This window comes from Schistocerca gregaria, chromosome 3 (assembly GCF_023897955.1).
Source record: "Schistocerca gregaria isolate iqSchGreg1 chromosome 3, iqSchGreg1.2, whole genome shotgun sequence".
Classification (NCBI taxonomy): Eukaryota; Metazoa; Arthropoda; class Insecta; order Orthoptera; family Acrididae; genus Schistocerca; species Schistocerca gregaria.
Genome location: NC_064922.1, coordinates 919,451,665 through 919,469,036, shown reverse-complemented (window position 1 = coordinate 919,469,036; position 17,372 = coordinate 919,451,665). Strand labels below are relative to the sequence as shown.

At 39.7% G+C, this 17,372-nt stretch overlaps 1 protein-coding gene across 6 annotated transcripts in view; it reads left to right on the top strand.

Annotated features, from left to right (window-relative positions):
- LOC126355736 (U-scoloptoxin(05)-Sm1a) overlaps positions 1-5,689 on the top strand; it is a 1,173,513-nt gene extending 1,167,824 nt beyond the window's left edge. For 3 of the 6 annotated variants that reach the window (XM_050006106.1, XM_050006108.1, XM_050006107.1), the window contains exon 5: positions 3,066-5,689. In XM_050006106.1, the coding sequence (XP_049862063.1) occupies positions 3,066-3,220 (155 nt within the window). In that variant the 3' untranslated portion in view covers positions 3,221-5,689. The remainder of the gene's footprint in view (positions 1-3,065) is intronic. The other 3 variants (XM_050006109.1, XM_050006111.1, XM_050006110.1) reach the window with 1 other exon arrangement.
- The last annotated feature ends 11,683 nt before the right edge of the window (positions 5,690-17,372 follow it).

Below are 17,372 nucleotides of genomic sequence, written 5' to 3'. Positions count from 1 at the left end.
CAGTTTCTATCAGTCTTAGCACTCTTCTGTAAATAATTCTTGTCAGTGATTTGTAGTTTGAAGGTTCTGTAACATACACACCTATCAGTACGTGTCCTGCTTGGAAACTGTTGGAATTATTACATTCTTCTTGAAGTCTGAGGGTATTTTGAATGTCTCAAATATCTTGAATACTAGGTGGAATATCATTGTCATGGTGCACTCTTCCAACGATCTCGATAATTCTGATGGAATTTCATCTTCATCAGGTACCTTGTTTTGACTTAGTGTTTCAGTGCTCTTTCGAAGTCTTCTTCCAGTATCATACCTCTGATGTCTCTGCATCTAATCGCTCTTCCCTTTTGGTGATCAACTTTGTTCTGCTCTAGCTGTTACCCTCAGCTGCACTTACACATCAGTTGTCTGGTTATGATGAGTGATCGTACGTTATTGTATGTGCAATAATGTCAGCTGCCCTCATTTATCAACTTCTTTAGGCAAGCATCGTGGTGTGTAACCCCCGACCATTTCCCCAGTTGTCTCAGTGCAATGCATGGACATGGAAGTAGTGCGCATTTTTACATCTTGATGTTGATGGAGCTAGGCTTTACACAATGTATATATTATCCACAAATGCGACACATATAAAAAAGGACACATGTAAGCCATCTTATGAGTATTTTCTTTTTCTTTATCTTCTCGTCGTCGGCTGATACTCGTATCCGAGTTTTCATTTCTCTCGTGAGATTTCCTTTATCACGGTTCAGGCGTGGAAGTGTCGTTGATGGCTTAGCAATCCAATCCTACCGTGGAACAGGCGGCCACAGACATTACAGCTGATGGAAGGTGGAGGACGTGGCTGAGCCTGGAGGAGTTTACGTCTCCGGCGTTTGTCATTCTCCATTCTTCCAGCTCAAAGTATTGAAGAGCATTTGAGGTAACTGAGAGCCACCGACTTCGGTCTTCTGCTATTGTGGACCAGTTACTCAGATCGATGTTCAAGTTTTTCAGATTTTTCTTGTACTGTTCCTTATAACGTTTGAGACGGGCACCTCGTGGCCTTTTACCTGTGCCCACTTGGCTTGGAAGTCTGTCATTTTTCATCCGCTGGACATGCCCGACACATCTGAGTTGATGCCCAATGATAAGAGCTTCCATGCTATACATTTTTGCTTTCTCAAGAACAGCCGTGTTGGGTATGAAGTCATCCCATTTCAGGTCCATGATATACCTTAGCTTCTGTTAGTTGAAGGGTTCTAGTTTCTTCAGATCACAGCGATATAACATACAGGTTTCGCAGCCATATAGCAGGGTGGAAATGACTACAGCTTTGTACACAATCAGTGTGGTGTACACTGTTAGGTCTTTATTCAGGAAGACACGCTTTGTAAGACGTCCCAATGCTACATGGGCAGCACGTAGTCTATTCTCCAGATCTTTTCCAGATGAGCAGTTACATGACAGTATGCTTCCCAGGTAGAGGAAATGGTCCACTTGTTCCAAGGGTGTATAATAAATGGATATTCTGAAGTCAGGAACGGAGGATCCAGGACTTGGCTGCGCCATCACCTTTGTCTTTGGAATATTGATGGAGAGACCAAATCGTTCATACGCCCTGCTGAAGGAATCAACTAACAGCTGCAACTCTGCAGGTGAATGATCTGGAGAAGCATTGTCATCAGCATACTGGAGCTCTGTCACACGAGTGGTACTGGTGAACCTTTTTCAGTGGAGTCTGGACTGGTTGAATGATCCTCCATCAAACCTGTAGTTTAGTTCTATTCCTGCATTGTTTCGGTTGTCTCGTAAAGCACAGCTGCCAGATACAGAGCAAATAATGTTGGTGCAAGAACGCATCCTTGTTTAAGCCCACTTGTTATTTGGAATTCACCAGTCGTTTCATTCTGGCAGAGGACCTGTCCAGTCATATCATCGTGGAGAGCTTCAATCATGTCAACAAAATGTTCAGGGCAGCCGAAGCGTTTTAAGACCATCCACATGGCTTATCTTCTAGAGTAGCCAATATTCTTCCTCAGGATTCAAGCAATCTCCATACCAAATTTAATCGAAATCGGTTCAGCACTTTAACCTTGAAAATGTAACAGGCTGAGTTAATTTTGCATTGATAAATTTTAAAAGACGATATTTTTGATTTCATGATTGGGTTTTGATGTTGCTCCAGGCTACGCTTAAGTTACCTATGAAAATGCCACGAAAATTCGTCTAGTAGTTTTCGAGATTAATATGTTCAAACAGACACTTTTTTTTTTACCGTTACCCGATTTAGATAAAATTAGGCCTGTACGTTGCTCATGCTGACTGTGAAAACCCCATGAAAATTTGTCTAGCCCTTTTGGGGATTAGCGTGTTCAAATAGACAGACAGGACAGTTTTATTATTAGTTTTTCCCAAGATTAAACTGAAAACAGTTTCCATCCTCTGGATCCGAGAAAGGATTCCAAGAAGCTGTCCTTGGTTGTAAGACAAACGCTAGAACTGGCAAATCCCTCCCAAATACTTGCAGTTGGAATATCCTCTGCCTCGCTACTAGTTTGCCTTGGCCTGGTATTTGACTCATAAATCGCTGATTCTACAATGGGTCATTACTCGAACAGTCCAATACCTAAAGAAAAAAAGTGTAATAAATAAATAAGTAAATAACATTGTCTGCAAGTTCGTGTCTTTTGTTGTGTGCTCTTCTATGTATTTCTTCCAGTTGCTGCAGCCTTCCCTTCTTTGCTTAAGAGTTAGTTCTCATCTGAGCGTTTGATATTCATACAGCTTCTCTTTACTTCGAAGGTTTCTTTAACTTACCTATAGGTGGCATGTATCTTCCTCATAGTCATGCACTAAATGGTGCCTGATAATTAGTGAAAACAACGTAAATTACAAGCAATGCCTACAATTTGCAAGCTGCAGACAATATGCGAGTTTTAACGTCAGTTTCGTGTTCAATCACACTAAATTAACAAAATTTAGCTCATTTCATTTCGAGAACATTTTCTGAATTGAATAATGACATTCCATTTACAATGTGTAGTGTACACTTGCAGAGAACCTGTAACGATGTGTGTTCTTGTTTGCAGTAGAATCATGGGGCACGAACGTGTATTGCTGCGCGGAAGATGCGTGCAACGGCGCCCCGGGTGCAGTTAAGAAGCCCGCCGCCGCGGCCACGGGCGCTGCTGTCGCCGTGCTGGTGGCGCTCCTAGGGGCCGGCGCTGGAAGGCTGCTCATCTAGGAGCCCGCCAAGCTACGGACGTCGGTACTCTGAACCAAGCGACGTTCAGCAGTCCGGCCAACCGAGAAAGCAGATCTCCGCCATGCCGGCAGCCCGTGGCCACGTCTACTTACAACACCACAGGCGGCTGTCTTAACATTTGCGCCGAAATGCACATGCCGTACGAGGTAGCCCAAAGATTTAGTCACAGAGTGAGCTAGCACTGCGGTCCAATTACTTAGAGCTGTCAGAAACTTGGCGCTCTTGCTACCGCCGGCATTACAACCCGTGAGATCTGCTTCCTCTTTCTTGCTGGACGAGTCACACTAAATTTAACTTTGGATACATAATATATGATCTTAAATATACCGTGAAATAAAAGTAACTATATTTAATATCTAGAAATGTGAGTGGTATAAAAGATGGCTTCCCATTATTCTTTATCACTTTTCAATTAGGATTTGGTTTTTCTCTTTCATTTAACCATCACAATAAATATATTTTATGGATTCATAGAACTGTTTTCGAAATTTTAAATGTTAAAATTTAATTTTGTGGATTCATCATTAGTATTGGCGTATCTACCGAAATCACCTATACTTCCGTAATACACAGAGTCCACTTTAATTACAAGATATTACTTCTGTAACTTTTGTTTTAAAATAATTATTCCTTATGTTTGACCTCCCTGTGATTGTAAGGAAATGTTCATATTCTAATAACAGTCTATCGTCTTGAATGATGCTGGAATTTGTATATATTTCACACTAAACCGTAAAGTATCGTTATATTTATGACTATAGATCGTGATTTGTCAGATCATTTGCTGCTTTTAATGCTATAATGCACTCAGAATGTATAAATATGTAACTTGTAATTTTACCATAAATAAAGTAATTGCATCACATTAAAAATTTAAGATACTGTGAAGTACATGACACGAAGGTATAAGTAAGTAAAGCTTGATACACTGCAGAAACTTGCTATAAAACTGTTATTTAAAAAGAAGTAATTCGACCAAGTAGCATCTTCTGTCTGTGTATAGTTGATGCCTGTAACTTTATATGATTAGTGCAGAATTGTGATTTTTATTCCTGGACATTCAATTTGCCAGCAGTGTAGTGGTAAAACACATCAGTAATCAGCAAGCGCTTCCACATTACTCTGTACGTCACTTTTCAGGTAATTTGACGTCTAGCACTAAGGAAAGTGCACACTGCGAATATTCATTCATCAGCGTTTATCAAAAAGCACCTGTGTTTAGCTGTTCATTGTTTCATAAGCTTTGAAAATATTTTTTGATAAGAATGGCTTGTTGTCAGAATTAGTCTTTAATTTTAATTTGTGTATTATGCACAGTATTAAAACTCTGAAAACATTGCAACAATTCTAAATAAAATATACATATATATTTTTCTGCTACATATCAGTGTCTAGGACAGCATTATAGATAACTATAACTTTCATTTACTGAGATAATTTATGAAATTGTTTGCAGTGTAATAGTCCTTGAAAATTTTTGGAGAACACTTACTATTGCAAAATGATATTGTGCTAAGCAGTGGTTAAAGAATTAAATGAAGAACTAAAACAACTGCTGATTGTTAATAACAGATACTATATGAAAAATCTTATGCAATTTTGGTTTTAGTTGCTAATTTATATTAAAATTAGCGCTTGTGTTTGTACTGTGGCATCGGCTACTCTGTTATTAAAACAAAAACACCTAAAGAGCGTTAGTGTTTATTGTAAGAAATTAATTTTCAAATATCTTATGAACATTCAAGTGATTCAGAATATTTCATTGAGAAAACATATTCTAAATAACCTCAAATTTAATCACTAGTTTAGGAGAAATCTTTTCAGAGAAAATTAATTTTGTTGCTATGAAATATCATATATAGGATAAAGTAAAGAAAGACTTGACCAGTTAGAAACTAATAAGTATAAGTAATGGGCTTTTTATGTGCCGCTCTTATTTAAGGTATGCATTAGTAATACTTTTAGAAGATTTTTAAGAAAGGAGACATAGAAGAAGTTTCACAGTTTTAATTACGATTTCTGGCGTTCCTCTTGTTTTTATAACATCCAAAGCACCTGTACTAATATCCTTATGTCCATCTGTACTTGTAATATCGTTAGTATTTTTTTAAGACGTCGCTAAGAGCGATTTTCGGCAATTTCAAGCTGTGGATGCCATCAATAAGAGCCATCGAGTTCTGCATAACGAATTAATGTCTAACGTGTGTGGGGCCTTGGTAGCATATAATGTGTTGTAGGTTCTGACAGTTCTTTTCTGAATCGCACTTCAGTCAACATGCACTCATGGCAAGCATCTTTATTAACATGGAGAACCTATTGCAGAACTGTCAGATCCTCTCACAATAGCTATTTTATTTTGTAAAGATAACTCTGTACTTATACTAGAATCTATGATCTGTTTCATGTTCACTGTTTTTAGATAATAAAATTATTCGACTGTTTTCAGTACTTGCTTTTATAAGTTCATTCAGTCTCACTTAAATACTCCGACATAATGTGTGGTAAGAGCCTATAATCCTTCTGTTATTTTTATGTATTTGTTACATATTGTGAGGAAATGAGGTAACATTAATCACACTGGCAGTATAACGCTCAACCTCTGAATCGACGAAATTATGTACTACTGAAAGATAAATGTTAAAAGTCATGAGAAAAAAATATTTGAGAACTGAAAGGAAAGTCTCATTAACTGAGAGCTTAAAACAAATACGTTAAACAATACAATATTTTCCACAGCATATTGAATGAACCGTCAGTTTCATCCTGGTTGTGTAGCATGCATGTAAATGGAACATCGTTCGAGCTACTAAAGTCAAGAACTATGTAACGCTTTCAGCTATGTTGCACGCTTCGTTTTAGAATTTGTACGCTTTGTTGTAAAATACTTACAATCACAAAGCATATGGATTCTTGAGCGAATCGTTCAATACTGTCACCTGGACCACAGCACCTCCTCCAGCAGGTATGTTCCACGACCAAGGCAGCAGCAATAAGTACAACTCGGAATACTGCATGGTATTATTTAGAACATTACGAGACAATGGTAAAGAATGAAAAATTTCTTTGTGTAAGGATTAGTTTATATGAATTTCTCTTCAGTTTCAGTAGATTATTTGAAAAGCGTCGATTTAGAATTGTTTGAGATTCATTGTGTTTTGCCCAGTGTGTTTACAGCATCTGACCATTCTCCTTTCTTCTAAGGAGGCACGCACATGGAGTTGCTGAAAAGGAACTGGCAGATGATCTATAGTGTGGACTGGTTACCGTCTGGATCATAACGCAGTCCCGCACATACACTCTTAAGTGGCAGAAACTGCACTTGATACGTATGAGGAACGAGCTTGGAGGACAGACAATACTGCTTGTTCTTATGCCCTAACATTATTTTGTTATACTCTGTGTGTCGAGTATAAATGCAAGAGTAGAGGAAGTGAAAGGATTTTAAGTTGCAAATTATGGCCAAAAAAAGGAAGGAGGGGGGGGGGGGGAATATTCTGAAAATAATTGCAAAAAGGAGCTGATGAAATTACTTTATATGAGTTTAAACACGCTACATTAACTTTCTTTGTCCCATTTATAATGTCAATTTTTTGACACTACTGTATGCTGCTGGCGCTTTGTTCTCAATAGCTTGTTACATACGGAGAAACTCCGCTCAGCATCTGCATAAACCAATGGACCATGTCTTTTCAGCGCCCATAACGGAAATTCAGTCAAAATCGCAAAGGTTTCCTATCTTGATTATTCTATAAATTAAATTCCTGTTTGTCTTCAGGAAATCCACCAAAGATGTCCATAACACTCATCAACTTCTTCTATTGTTCCTCCTCCTCCATGCCTTCTACCTCTAAATTCTGAATCTCACCAGTTAAATACTGCAAAAAGTTTAAACTCTAGGTCTTCATTGTTGACTAATTGTTGTGCCTACTTGATGGCTGCTGTTTCTATTGGGTTTATGTCGCATATGATGCGTTCAAAGAAAACCACGCGTCTTATCCATGTACCGTACCCCACCTAATGATGACAGGAAACTATGGACGGTGGAGTTCTCTCATTTCTTGATACAGAACTTGACGAATGAGAGCCTTAACCAGAATTTTCTTTAGAGCAGCAGTGAAGTCATGTATGCCACAGTAATTCTTCCCGATATCTTCGCAAACACGGTGTAGACCGTGTGCAATGTATGTCACATGGTTTACATTGAGCTAAACACCCTTTAATTGTTGGAAAGACAAAAGCATGTAGCATGCTTGAGCAATCACCACAAGCCTGACCTTTTTGTATCCTATGCCCCGCCTGACCACAGCTTCATACAGAGTCGTTGAATAATTGCGTTATCGTGCAGCCATTTGTCTTCCCGAGTTGGTACACTTTAAAAAGCACACGTTTCATCCATTCACCAGATAACGGGAAAATCATCACATTCAAAATATATCTTTTCATCTTATCAGTGGTTTCATCTCAAACGCATCTCACTTCATGTTTACCGATCGCTTCTTTTATTTTCTCTAAAACATTCTCATAAATTGACTACAAGTAACTTTTTCTCGAAGTGCTCTCTTTCTAGTATTTTTCTTTGTGTGTACTTCTCAAGAAATGATTTGAATGGAGGATTGTTTACCTTGTGGATTGGAATTCCTGACTGGATCTATGCCAGGGCAAGATCCGCACTAAACTCTTTCAATGACCGCTGCTTTTCACATCCTAAACTGAAGCCATGTATCACAGCAGTTTGCCTCAGTTGCTCTGGATGTGCTGGTTTATTCTGTTTCTTTGATGCTTATCATCGATTGCAATATTTACTTAAGATGGCACATCGCACAACGGTGCTATCAGTTTCGATAAACTGACTATTGAATTCTTCTGAAAGTGCACACAACCTTGGGCATGATTTTGGTATGAAAATTCCGTTTTGGTAAAACATTAACATGGACAACAAGACAGTACACAATCGATGTATAGGAACTTTTAAATATATGCCAGTGCTAACTGAATTTTGGTTTCAACTGTTACAGCATCATTGTTTAAATTTTATTTGATTTCACACCTGCAGGTTAATCATTGTTACTAAAATTGACTGTTGCTGGTGAAGCTAGTCATTGTTGCTGGGGGATATAAATAATTGCTGGTGCTTTCCATAAATTAGATTTTATAGTTTTTGACCATAGTCGTCTTCTGATTAAACAAAATCTTAAAATCCTGCCCAAGAAGAGGAAAAGAAGTTTTCTCTAATCTATTAAAAATGCGGATAAAAATTAGGGAAAGGTGCATGGAATAGAAAGGAAAAGATGAAAATGTAGTAATTTCACAGAAAAGTGCAACAAATTGTGCTTATTTTGCTACATTTCACGTCTCTGAATACACACATTGATCTGTCTATGTGAAAATAGCTCTTTTTTGGAAAGTTGCGGTACCTAAAAATCTTTTCTGTAATTACTACAGCTGGCTGGGTTAGCCGAGCGGTTGTAGGCGCTACAGTCTGGAACCGCGCGACTTCCGCGGTCTCTGGTTCGAATCGTGCCTCGGACATGGATGTGTGTGATGTCCTTAGGTTACGTAGGTTTAAGTAGTTCTAAGTTCTAGGCGACTGATGACCTCAGAAGTTAAGTCCCACAGTCCTCAGACCCATTGTTTGTAGTTACCACAAAGGAATGGAACAAAATAAAAGACTGCAAAAATTATTGAATAAGAACTTAATAATGTCACTGAAAATACAAACACTTACTAGACTTCAGCAAAAGTTCCATTCATTCCGATGAACTTGCATAATAATATTCGGAGCAGGTTTCTGTAGAGCTGTAACAGCAGCACGAAGAGCACGACGAACATCAAGTTTCACCTCATGATTGCAGACATGATGTTGGTGACAATTCCGGTCACCATGCGAGATGGGGCAAAGGAATGCACACTGGACACGCATTGTGAAAAACGGCCATCCATATTTAAGTTTCTGTAGCTTCTCTGAATAGCATAAGACGAATGCTGCAATGTTTCATTTGCAGAGGACACAGTGGCTTCCTTCCCCATCCTTCTCAAATGTGAGCTTGTTCTCCGGCTCCAATGATGTCGCCAACAGGAAAGCAATCCCCAATACTCTTTTCTTCCTTCACATCTGATCATCGTTACAGCGTAACGAGAGATAAAAGGAAATTATAGGAAAGTTCACGGTGCCTGGAACAAGTTTTGAACGCCTGTGTTCGTTATACCAATGATGTTCATTATATCCATGATGTTTCACCGTCTTATACACAGCTATCCTGCCTGCAAGCAGACAAGCGCGAAGATTTCTACACCCTCTGCCTTCTCTACCGTCTCATTAATGAACATTGTCCCTCATATCTCTCCTTGATCTGAACGCTCTTGTCTGAACAACACGGCAGAAACACCCATTTCGTCAGATCAAAATTCTTTCTGTCCCACTCCATCATTCAACCACCTTCTCGAAGTCCCTCTCCATAACAGGAACCCGACTCTGGAACAACCTCCCGCATTATATTAAAGAAATAAGCAACATCTACAGCTTCTACTAAAGGAATAATAGGATTACCATTTCCCCTCTACGCAGTCGCTCAAGTCCACGCGGGATAGGTAGCCGTCGCGCAGTAACCAATTTTCTTTCGTCTGTAGCGCTGGGCGAGTTCATTCGTCTTTTTCAGACGGGAAGTCCGGTGTTGTTTGACCGCTTTCGGCCGGCTGTGATGGCAGAATCGAGGCGCACATCCTGCAGTCTTTCTCAAATGTTTATACAGAAACTGTTACGTAAAAAAAAAATAAAAAAAATGCATTGCTTATAGATTTTTATGTCATCTTCATGATGATGTGCCCATCGTTTCGGTAATAGTCGTAGTTATTATCACATTTGCGTGTAAGACACTGCATGAAATTCGGAAAAGTTCTCAATGAAACCTGGGAGTCGCTATGATTTTGCATTTGGTGCATCTTACACGATACATTATTGTGTACGAAATTTAGTGAACATACTGAATTTTTCTTTAGACTTGGGTGGCACAACATTCCTCATTATCTCATAAACGGTTTGAGATATCATATGATATTTTGGAAAATCATAGTATGCAAATAGGAGAGTATTTTGCTTTGTGGTTATTATGAAAACTTCATATCCATCGTTTATTTCCACTAACTACAGACTTTTTCGATGGAAGAACGTATTTTTAAGAGCCATCGATGGCTGGTCAAATGAGAAATGTTGTGGGTTTTGGAACAACATGACCATAGAGAGACGTTTGGTTTTGAACCAAGGATGTGCTTTTTCACAAGCTATTGACCTTACCTATTCTCAGCTCGCGACTTGTTTTAAACCACAGTTTCCAAATTCTCTCACAACTAAGACTGAAAAATATGTTACTAAGGTCACATTATGTAAACTCCGCTGTATTTTGGCAAGAGAAGCCAAATTTTAACATGGTCACAACAGATATGTACGGTAGGTCAAAATTTTAAACATGGCTGAAGCAGCAACTGTTGAAAATCTTCACGGTAAACGATAACAGCCAAACAGTTGCAGGATAAAGATTTAATGAACTCCTTGACCACGGTTTCGGTAAATCTAAATATACCTTCATTATAAGCAAAAAAAAAAAAAAAAACCACCTGAACAGGAAGACACGTTCATTAGCAAAAAACTTAGCAACATAACTGAGATCAAAAAACACTTATAGCTTTAAGTAACCATGAAAATTACCAAAGTATTACAAGCACAAAAACTTTTAGTCACTTACGAATCCTGCAGTGGAGATGCATGAAACAATCGTGCCAAAGGCGTCGTCAGTATTTAAAATTAAAATATCACCTCCATCTGTACAGCACAGTTATGAAGTGATGGTCGATGCGAACACTTAGCCTGTGAACTAGCATGAAGAGGGTGTGGAAGCACTAAGGCAGACAGTTTCACAGAGAGAGGGCCCTTGTGGTATGCGCGAGACACTCGAGCACATTAAAACCCACGGATACATACACATGAGCGTCAAAATTTTAAAGGTTGTGCTAATTCAAATACTCTGTCTTAATAAATAAATCATATCAGAACCATTTAAAACACCTACATACAATAGAAAATATGAACACCAATTTGCGGGTGTCCTAGTGTCAAGTAGGTAAAGCTTGCGCCAGGGAACGCATCTAACGAGAGAGGTCACTAGTGTTATGCATTGCTAAGTTTTTTGCTAATGAAGGTGTCTTCCTAGTCAGGTGTTGTTTTGCTTCAGATGAATGTATATTTAGGTATACCGAAATCGTGGTCAAGGAGTTCAGTAAATCTTTATCCTGCAACTGTTTGGCTGTTATCATTTACCGTGAAGATTTGTAGGTTTTATTCAAAATTCGTCACTCATAACTCTTCTCCGAAAGTTAGAAGTGGTTAACAAGTCAGGCGAAAATAAATTGGTGCTTTTGTTGCACTTACAGTGGAATCCTTTTTAGTTACTAACTAAAGGAGGGGTGAGAGTAGATCTTTATGGATGGTCGCCATGCAAGTTGGGGCATACAGGTGCTCCACTTAATGCATACAAATAGTATTACTGTAGGCTTCAGTGTAGAACGTCACTTCAGCTCCAGCACTCGGCACTGACCGCCTACCCACAACCCCATCACTACCGCTCTCTCCACGCTTTTCCTGTCGACTTCGCGTCTACCAGCCTTGTTATTCTACTTGAACACTATCCTTATACGTCGGTCTTTCGAACTTGATCTTCATCATCTACCACTAGTCTCATTAAATTTCCTTTTCCCAGAACGCGCTGTATCAGGAAACATGTCTTTTGTAGAGCTATACAGTCTTCTTTTCTGTGCCAGTATCATTGTAGTTTTCTATGTCACAATTACTGTCATTATTATCGTTATTATTATTATTATTATTATTATTATTATTATTATTATTATTATTATTATTACTGTCATCATCAGTGGCTGCAGCTGCAGTAGTACAAATTATGCCAGTATTAACTTTGCTAGATTATAGACAGTATAATTTACGCACACCGCCACTTCAGACACTCAGATCATTTTAATATTAGTTGTCATATTAAAATTGTTACGTTCTTAGGTAACTTGGATGTAATAGACACTGTATATGTGAAACTCTGGTGTCATGTAAGACAGGGCCAGATTGCCCTAATCAGTGAAACTCTTGTCCTATGTAAGAGAGCCCCTGAAGGTCTACCGAGCGATGTGGCGCAGTGGCTATCACACTGGACTCGCATTCGGGAGGACGGCGGTTCAATCCCGCGTCCGGCCATCCTGATTTAGGTTTTCCGTGATTTCCCTAAATCGCTCCAGGCAAATGCCGCGATGGTTCCTTTGAAAGGGCACGGCCGACTTCCTTACCTACCCTTCCCTAGTCCGATGAGACCGATAACATCGTTGTCTGGTCTGGTCTCCCTGAAACAACCCAACCCCTGATGGTCTAATCAGATCAGGTTACATAAATAAAATACTCAAATTATTATCTAAGCACTCTTCACGATGTATTCTCACAAGGGAACCACGCCTTCGCATCCTCGCTGATTTCGTTCACGGTTACGGTACATGAAGGGTCTGGCTAGGAACCATCTGAAGTTGGAGTCCAGAAGGACAAACGTTTAGGAAAGATAGCATTTCTGCCACGGGTCGGACCAGTCATAAGTTACTTTTGCTATCGTAGTTTGCAGGTAGCGGCTATAGCAACAGGAAGAGTACAGAACGGTAATGTGAAAGTTCTAGATTGAAGTCGCTATGTGGCTACTTTTATCTTTGTTTTATTTTCAGTTTTCACGTTACTTATACTGCAAATTATGCTCAGTACACTGTACTTATTAATATTTTCGTAAAACGCATGAAAAGGAAAGGCAAAGGGAAATTTGGGGTTGTCAATAAATTTCCACGAAGGGATTGTAAGCGTACACGAGAACTTCGTGTATAAAATTAGATACTTTTTACTATTTCACAGTTGATGGTTTACACTTCCTGATGCTATTTTCATCGTAAAAACAGGGAGGCACTAATTTTCTCTGCATCTTGCACACGTTATAAACTTAACATTTTCTAAAATTACTTGCTTGTTTTAAAGTTTGGCAACAAACCACGAGTAGCGCTTTTTACCAAATATTGCCGAAGATAGCTTGTGATGTACAATGGAATGTATTTTGATGCAGTCTCCCCGGGATGCGATTTCTTTTTCTTCCTCGATGAGATAAAAGTAGTTTTCAAACTTCATGATCAAAATTTTTAAGTTACTATGAAGACAGATATTGCAGGATTGCACTATCGGAGTGCATTTGGATGGGTAATACTTCTTCACCGTGAAAAATCTCGTCTTATAATTGTGCGTTTGATTTTCCCACGAGATAATTAACAGAAGAAATCTATTCTCCTGCGCGTGGGGCCTCATCAAATCACTTAAAAGATTCATCACTGATTCAGTTTTCATTTTAAGACCATATTTGCATACTTGAGGAGTCACATTAACACATGAGGGGCACGCAGTACAGGGAATATTATAAACATCTTTACTTTTGTTAACTCACGAGTAAACCTTAAACCCTTCATTACTTAAAATCTGGGTTTTCAGTTTCAACTTTTGCTTCCTCATCGGCAATGTAACTTCATTAAGTTCGTTGTCTGACCACGAATCCATTTGTAAGAACTCTTCGCGAACCTTAAAATTCACAGTAGCAAGTACCAGTTGCTTCGGTCGACTTTTGACTTGCTACTGAATTCTCTTGACTTTGATGTACAGCCTATTACCTTAACAAGAGCACCTCGGTCTTAACACACGTATAGTGAACAGACTAGTTTATGTAAATATTGGCTGTTTTAGTGTAATTGAGGTTTTCAGTGTTCCCAAAAAGTTTCCTCAGGAGTCGGGTTTTCCGCAGGAAAATCGGTAGAATCTCACTACGTCATGTCCTTTCTCAGTGGCTCGTTTTTCAATAGTGCTATGAAGACCGCGAAGAGAACCCGCGATTTGCCTTTCCGTAATTCTTGCATTTCCTCTAATGAGTTCATTCCCTCGATCTACACTCATGCTCATAAATTAAGGATAATGCTGATACATGGTAAAACAATGCTCTGGTGAGCGGTTTGCCGGTTTAAATCACCTCGGGGTATGGCCATGTGGTGCATTTGCACGGTGAGATATCGGTCTTCTTGTGGTGTTGTACATTGTGGACGTCCTGTACTGTAGCGCCTGAACACGATGGCGCTGGCAGCAGACCACATACGCAGAGGTGTGTTGGTGCATGTCAGAGTACGGTGCAGCGATTACGTGTGCAGACGTTTTTGGACTTCCTAATGGTGACTGCGTATTGAAAATGGCTCAAAGAACACATATTGATGACATTATGAGAGGTAGAATACTAGGGCGACTGGAGGATGGTCAGACACAGCAGGTCGTACCACGGGCCCTCCTTGTGCCACAAAATGTGATCTCAAGATTATGGCAACGATTCTAGCAGACATGAGACGTGTTCAGGCGCTACAGTACAGGACGTCCACAATGTACAACACCACAAGAAGGCCGATATCTCACCATCAGTGCCCGCCATGGAGTACTGCAGGTAGTCTTACTTGGGATCTTATCACAGCCACTGGAAGAGTTGTCTCCAGACACACAGTCTACAGACGACTGAACAGACATGGTTTATTCGCCCAGAGACCTGCAAAGTGCATTCCTCTGACCCCGGATCACAGGAGAGCCCTTAAAGCCTGGTGTCAAGAACACAGTACATGGTAATTGGAACAGTGGTTCCAGGTTATGTTCACGGACGATTTCAGGTATAGTCTGAACAGTGATTCTCGCCGAGTTTTCATCTGACGTGAATCAGGAACCAGATACCAACCCCTTAATGTCCTTGAAATGGACTTGTATGGGGGTCGTGGTTTGATGCTGTGGGGTGGGATTATGATTGGTGTACGTACATCCCCGCATGTCTTTGACAGAGGAACTGTAACAGGTCAGGTGTATCGGGCCGTCATTTTGCACCAGGGGTGCAGTGGGTCCCACCTTCCTCCTGATGGATGATAACGCACGGCCCCACCGAGCAGCCATCGTGGAGAAATACCTTGAAACAGAAGATATCAGGCAAATGGAGTGGCCTGCCTGTTCTCCAGACCTAAACCCAATCGAGCACGTCTGGGATGCTCTCGATCGACGTATCGCTGCAGGTCTTCGAACCCCTACCTCACTTCAGGAGCTCCGACAGGCACTGGTGCAAGAACGGGAAGCTGTACCCCAGCAGCTGCTCGACCACATGATCCAGAGTATGCCAACCCGTTGTGCGGTCTGTGTACGTGTGCATGATGATCATATCTCATACTGATGTCGGGGTACATGCGCAAGAAACAGTGGCGATTTGTAGCACATGTGTTTCGGGACGGTTTTCTCAACTTATCACCAATACCGTGGATTTACAGATCTGTGTCGTGTGTGTTCCCTATGTGCATATGCTATTAGCGCCACTTTTGTGTAGTGTCACGTTGTGTGGCACGACATTCTGCAATTATCCTTAATTTCTGAGGAAGAGTGTAGGTTTTCGTATGTGATAGTGATTTGAGTTCGACCTGCGCAACGTTAACATCTCCATATTTCATATTTACTAATCACTGTCCAAATTCAGCGATAGATAGTAACTACATCTTGCAAAAATTCGTTCCTTAAAATGAATCCAAGCACTGCGAAACTGCAAGCCATTTGCTCAAAATGTCCGTTCTCTACACGTCACACATCAATAGCAAACATGATCACCACCTGTGTCGAGCCAGTTAAGAAAAAAATACCGAACGAAATGTTTATTGCAACATTCGAGAAGTTGTTTATGTAAGAACGAAACTGTTTTATGAGACGAATAAAGTAAATCAAAAAATAGATGAAAAATGGAAGTACAGTGATATATGTAACTTCTGGTTGAAATGTCTTCCTCATTGTTATCGTCTTTAAATCAACCACCGGCGTTATTTACGATTGCAATGATACCACAACATGACGACGTTCCTTCTCTTTTTACTTCTCGTTATTTCGTTGTTGCGGGCCCTTGTGACCGAGCGGTTCTAGGCGCTACAGTCTGGAGCCGCGCGTCCGCCTCGGTCGCAGGTTCGAATCCTGCCTCGGGCATGGATGTGTGTGATGTCCTTAGTTAGGTTTAAGTAATTCTAAGGTCTAGGGGACTGATGGCCTCAGCAGTTAAGTCACATATTGCTCAGAGCCATTTGAACCATTTCGTTGTTTGACGTGGGGTACAGCTTCTATCTTAAAGTTGTTTATTATTTTCGCTTTGCTGAATGTATTCATTCCTTGAAAGGAGAGCTCTTTTCATCTATGGAACGCAAATAGATTATCTATGGTGGCTGTTAAGTCAGAGACAAGAGAAGTAATCTGGCATTCCTTGCTGATATGTTACAAAAAATTCGGAAAGATGGTTTAGTGATGAATATATCTAAACTTAAGTAATTGATTGTTAATCAGTAACTAAAGGAATTCCGCGTTGTGAAGAACATACCGCAAAGACGTTCTTGCTACCTTATTCACGCCACTTCGAGGTTCATCGATGAGAAAGGTATGTACTTTATTCACTCTTTAAGTAGCGCAAAAGAAAAGCAGGGCTTCTCGAGGTAATGGTGAAGACGTTATATTTTACAATACCAAATTCATTTTAGAATAAATGTATAAAGAATATTAAGAAGGCTTACGATCCTGATCAGAAGTTGCTGCTACAATGTTGCACAACTCTGAAGAAACTATGACGTACGTTCCCAAACACATTATATGTATTGTAAAATCCTCTTAGCACTATATAACTATTTCACAGCTTAATTAACTTTGAAATAATTAAAGATGAGCCAGAAATAACTAAAGGTCAGCCATGACTGAGTGAAAACTCGGGACAACTCATAGTGGAAAGTGCGTAGTATTTAATACCGTGATCGAATATACAAGGTACCAAGCAGAGCAGTTAAAATAAACTGGTTAATCTACAATTCATATTTGGCCAAGACACCATATTTAATATCAGTAATTTTGACAATTAGTGAATTACTTTCGGATTAATTATTTCCCTCCTTGTTGGACTGAAACCTTAAGAAATTTAATATTGAGCATCTATACTTCGAATAAAATCTGTATCACTAAACGACTTACATG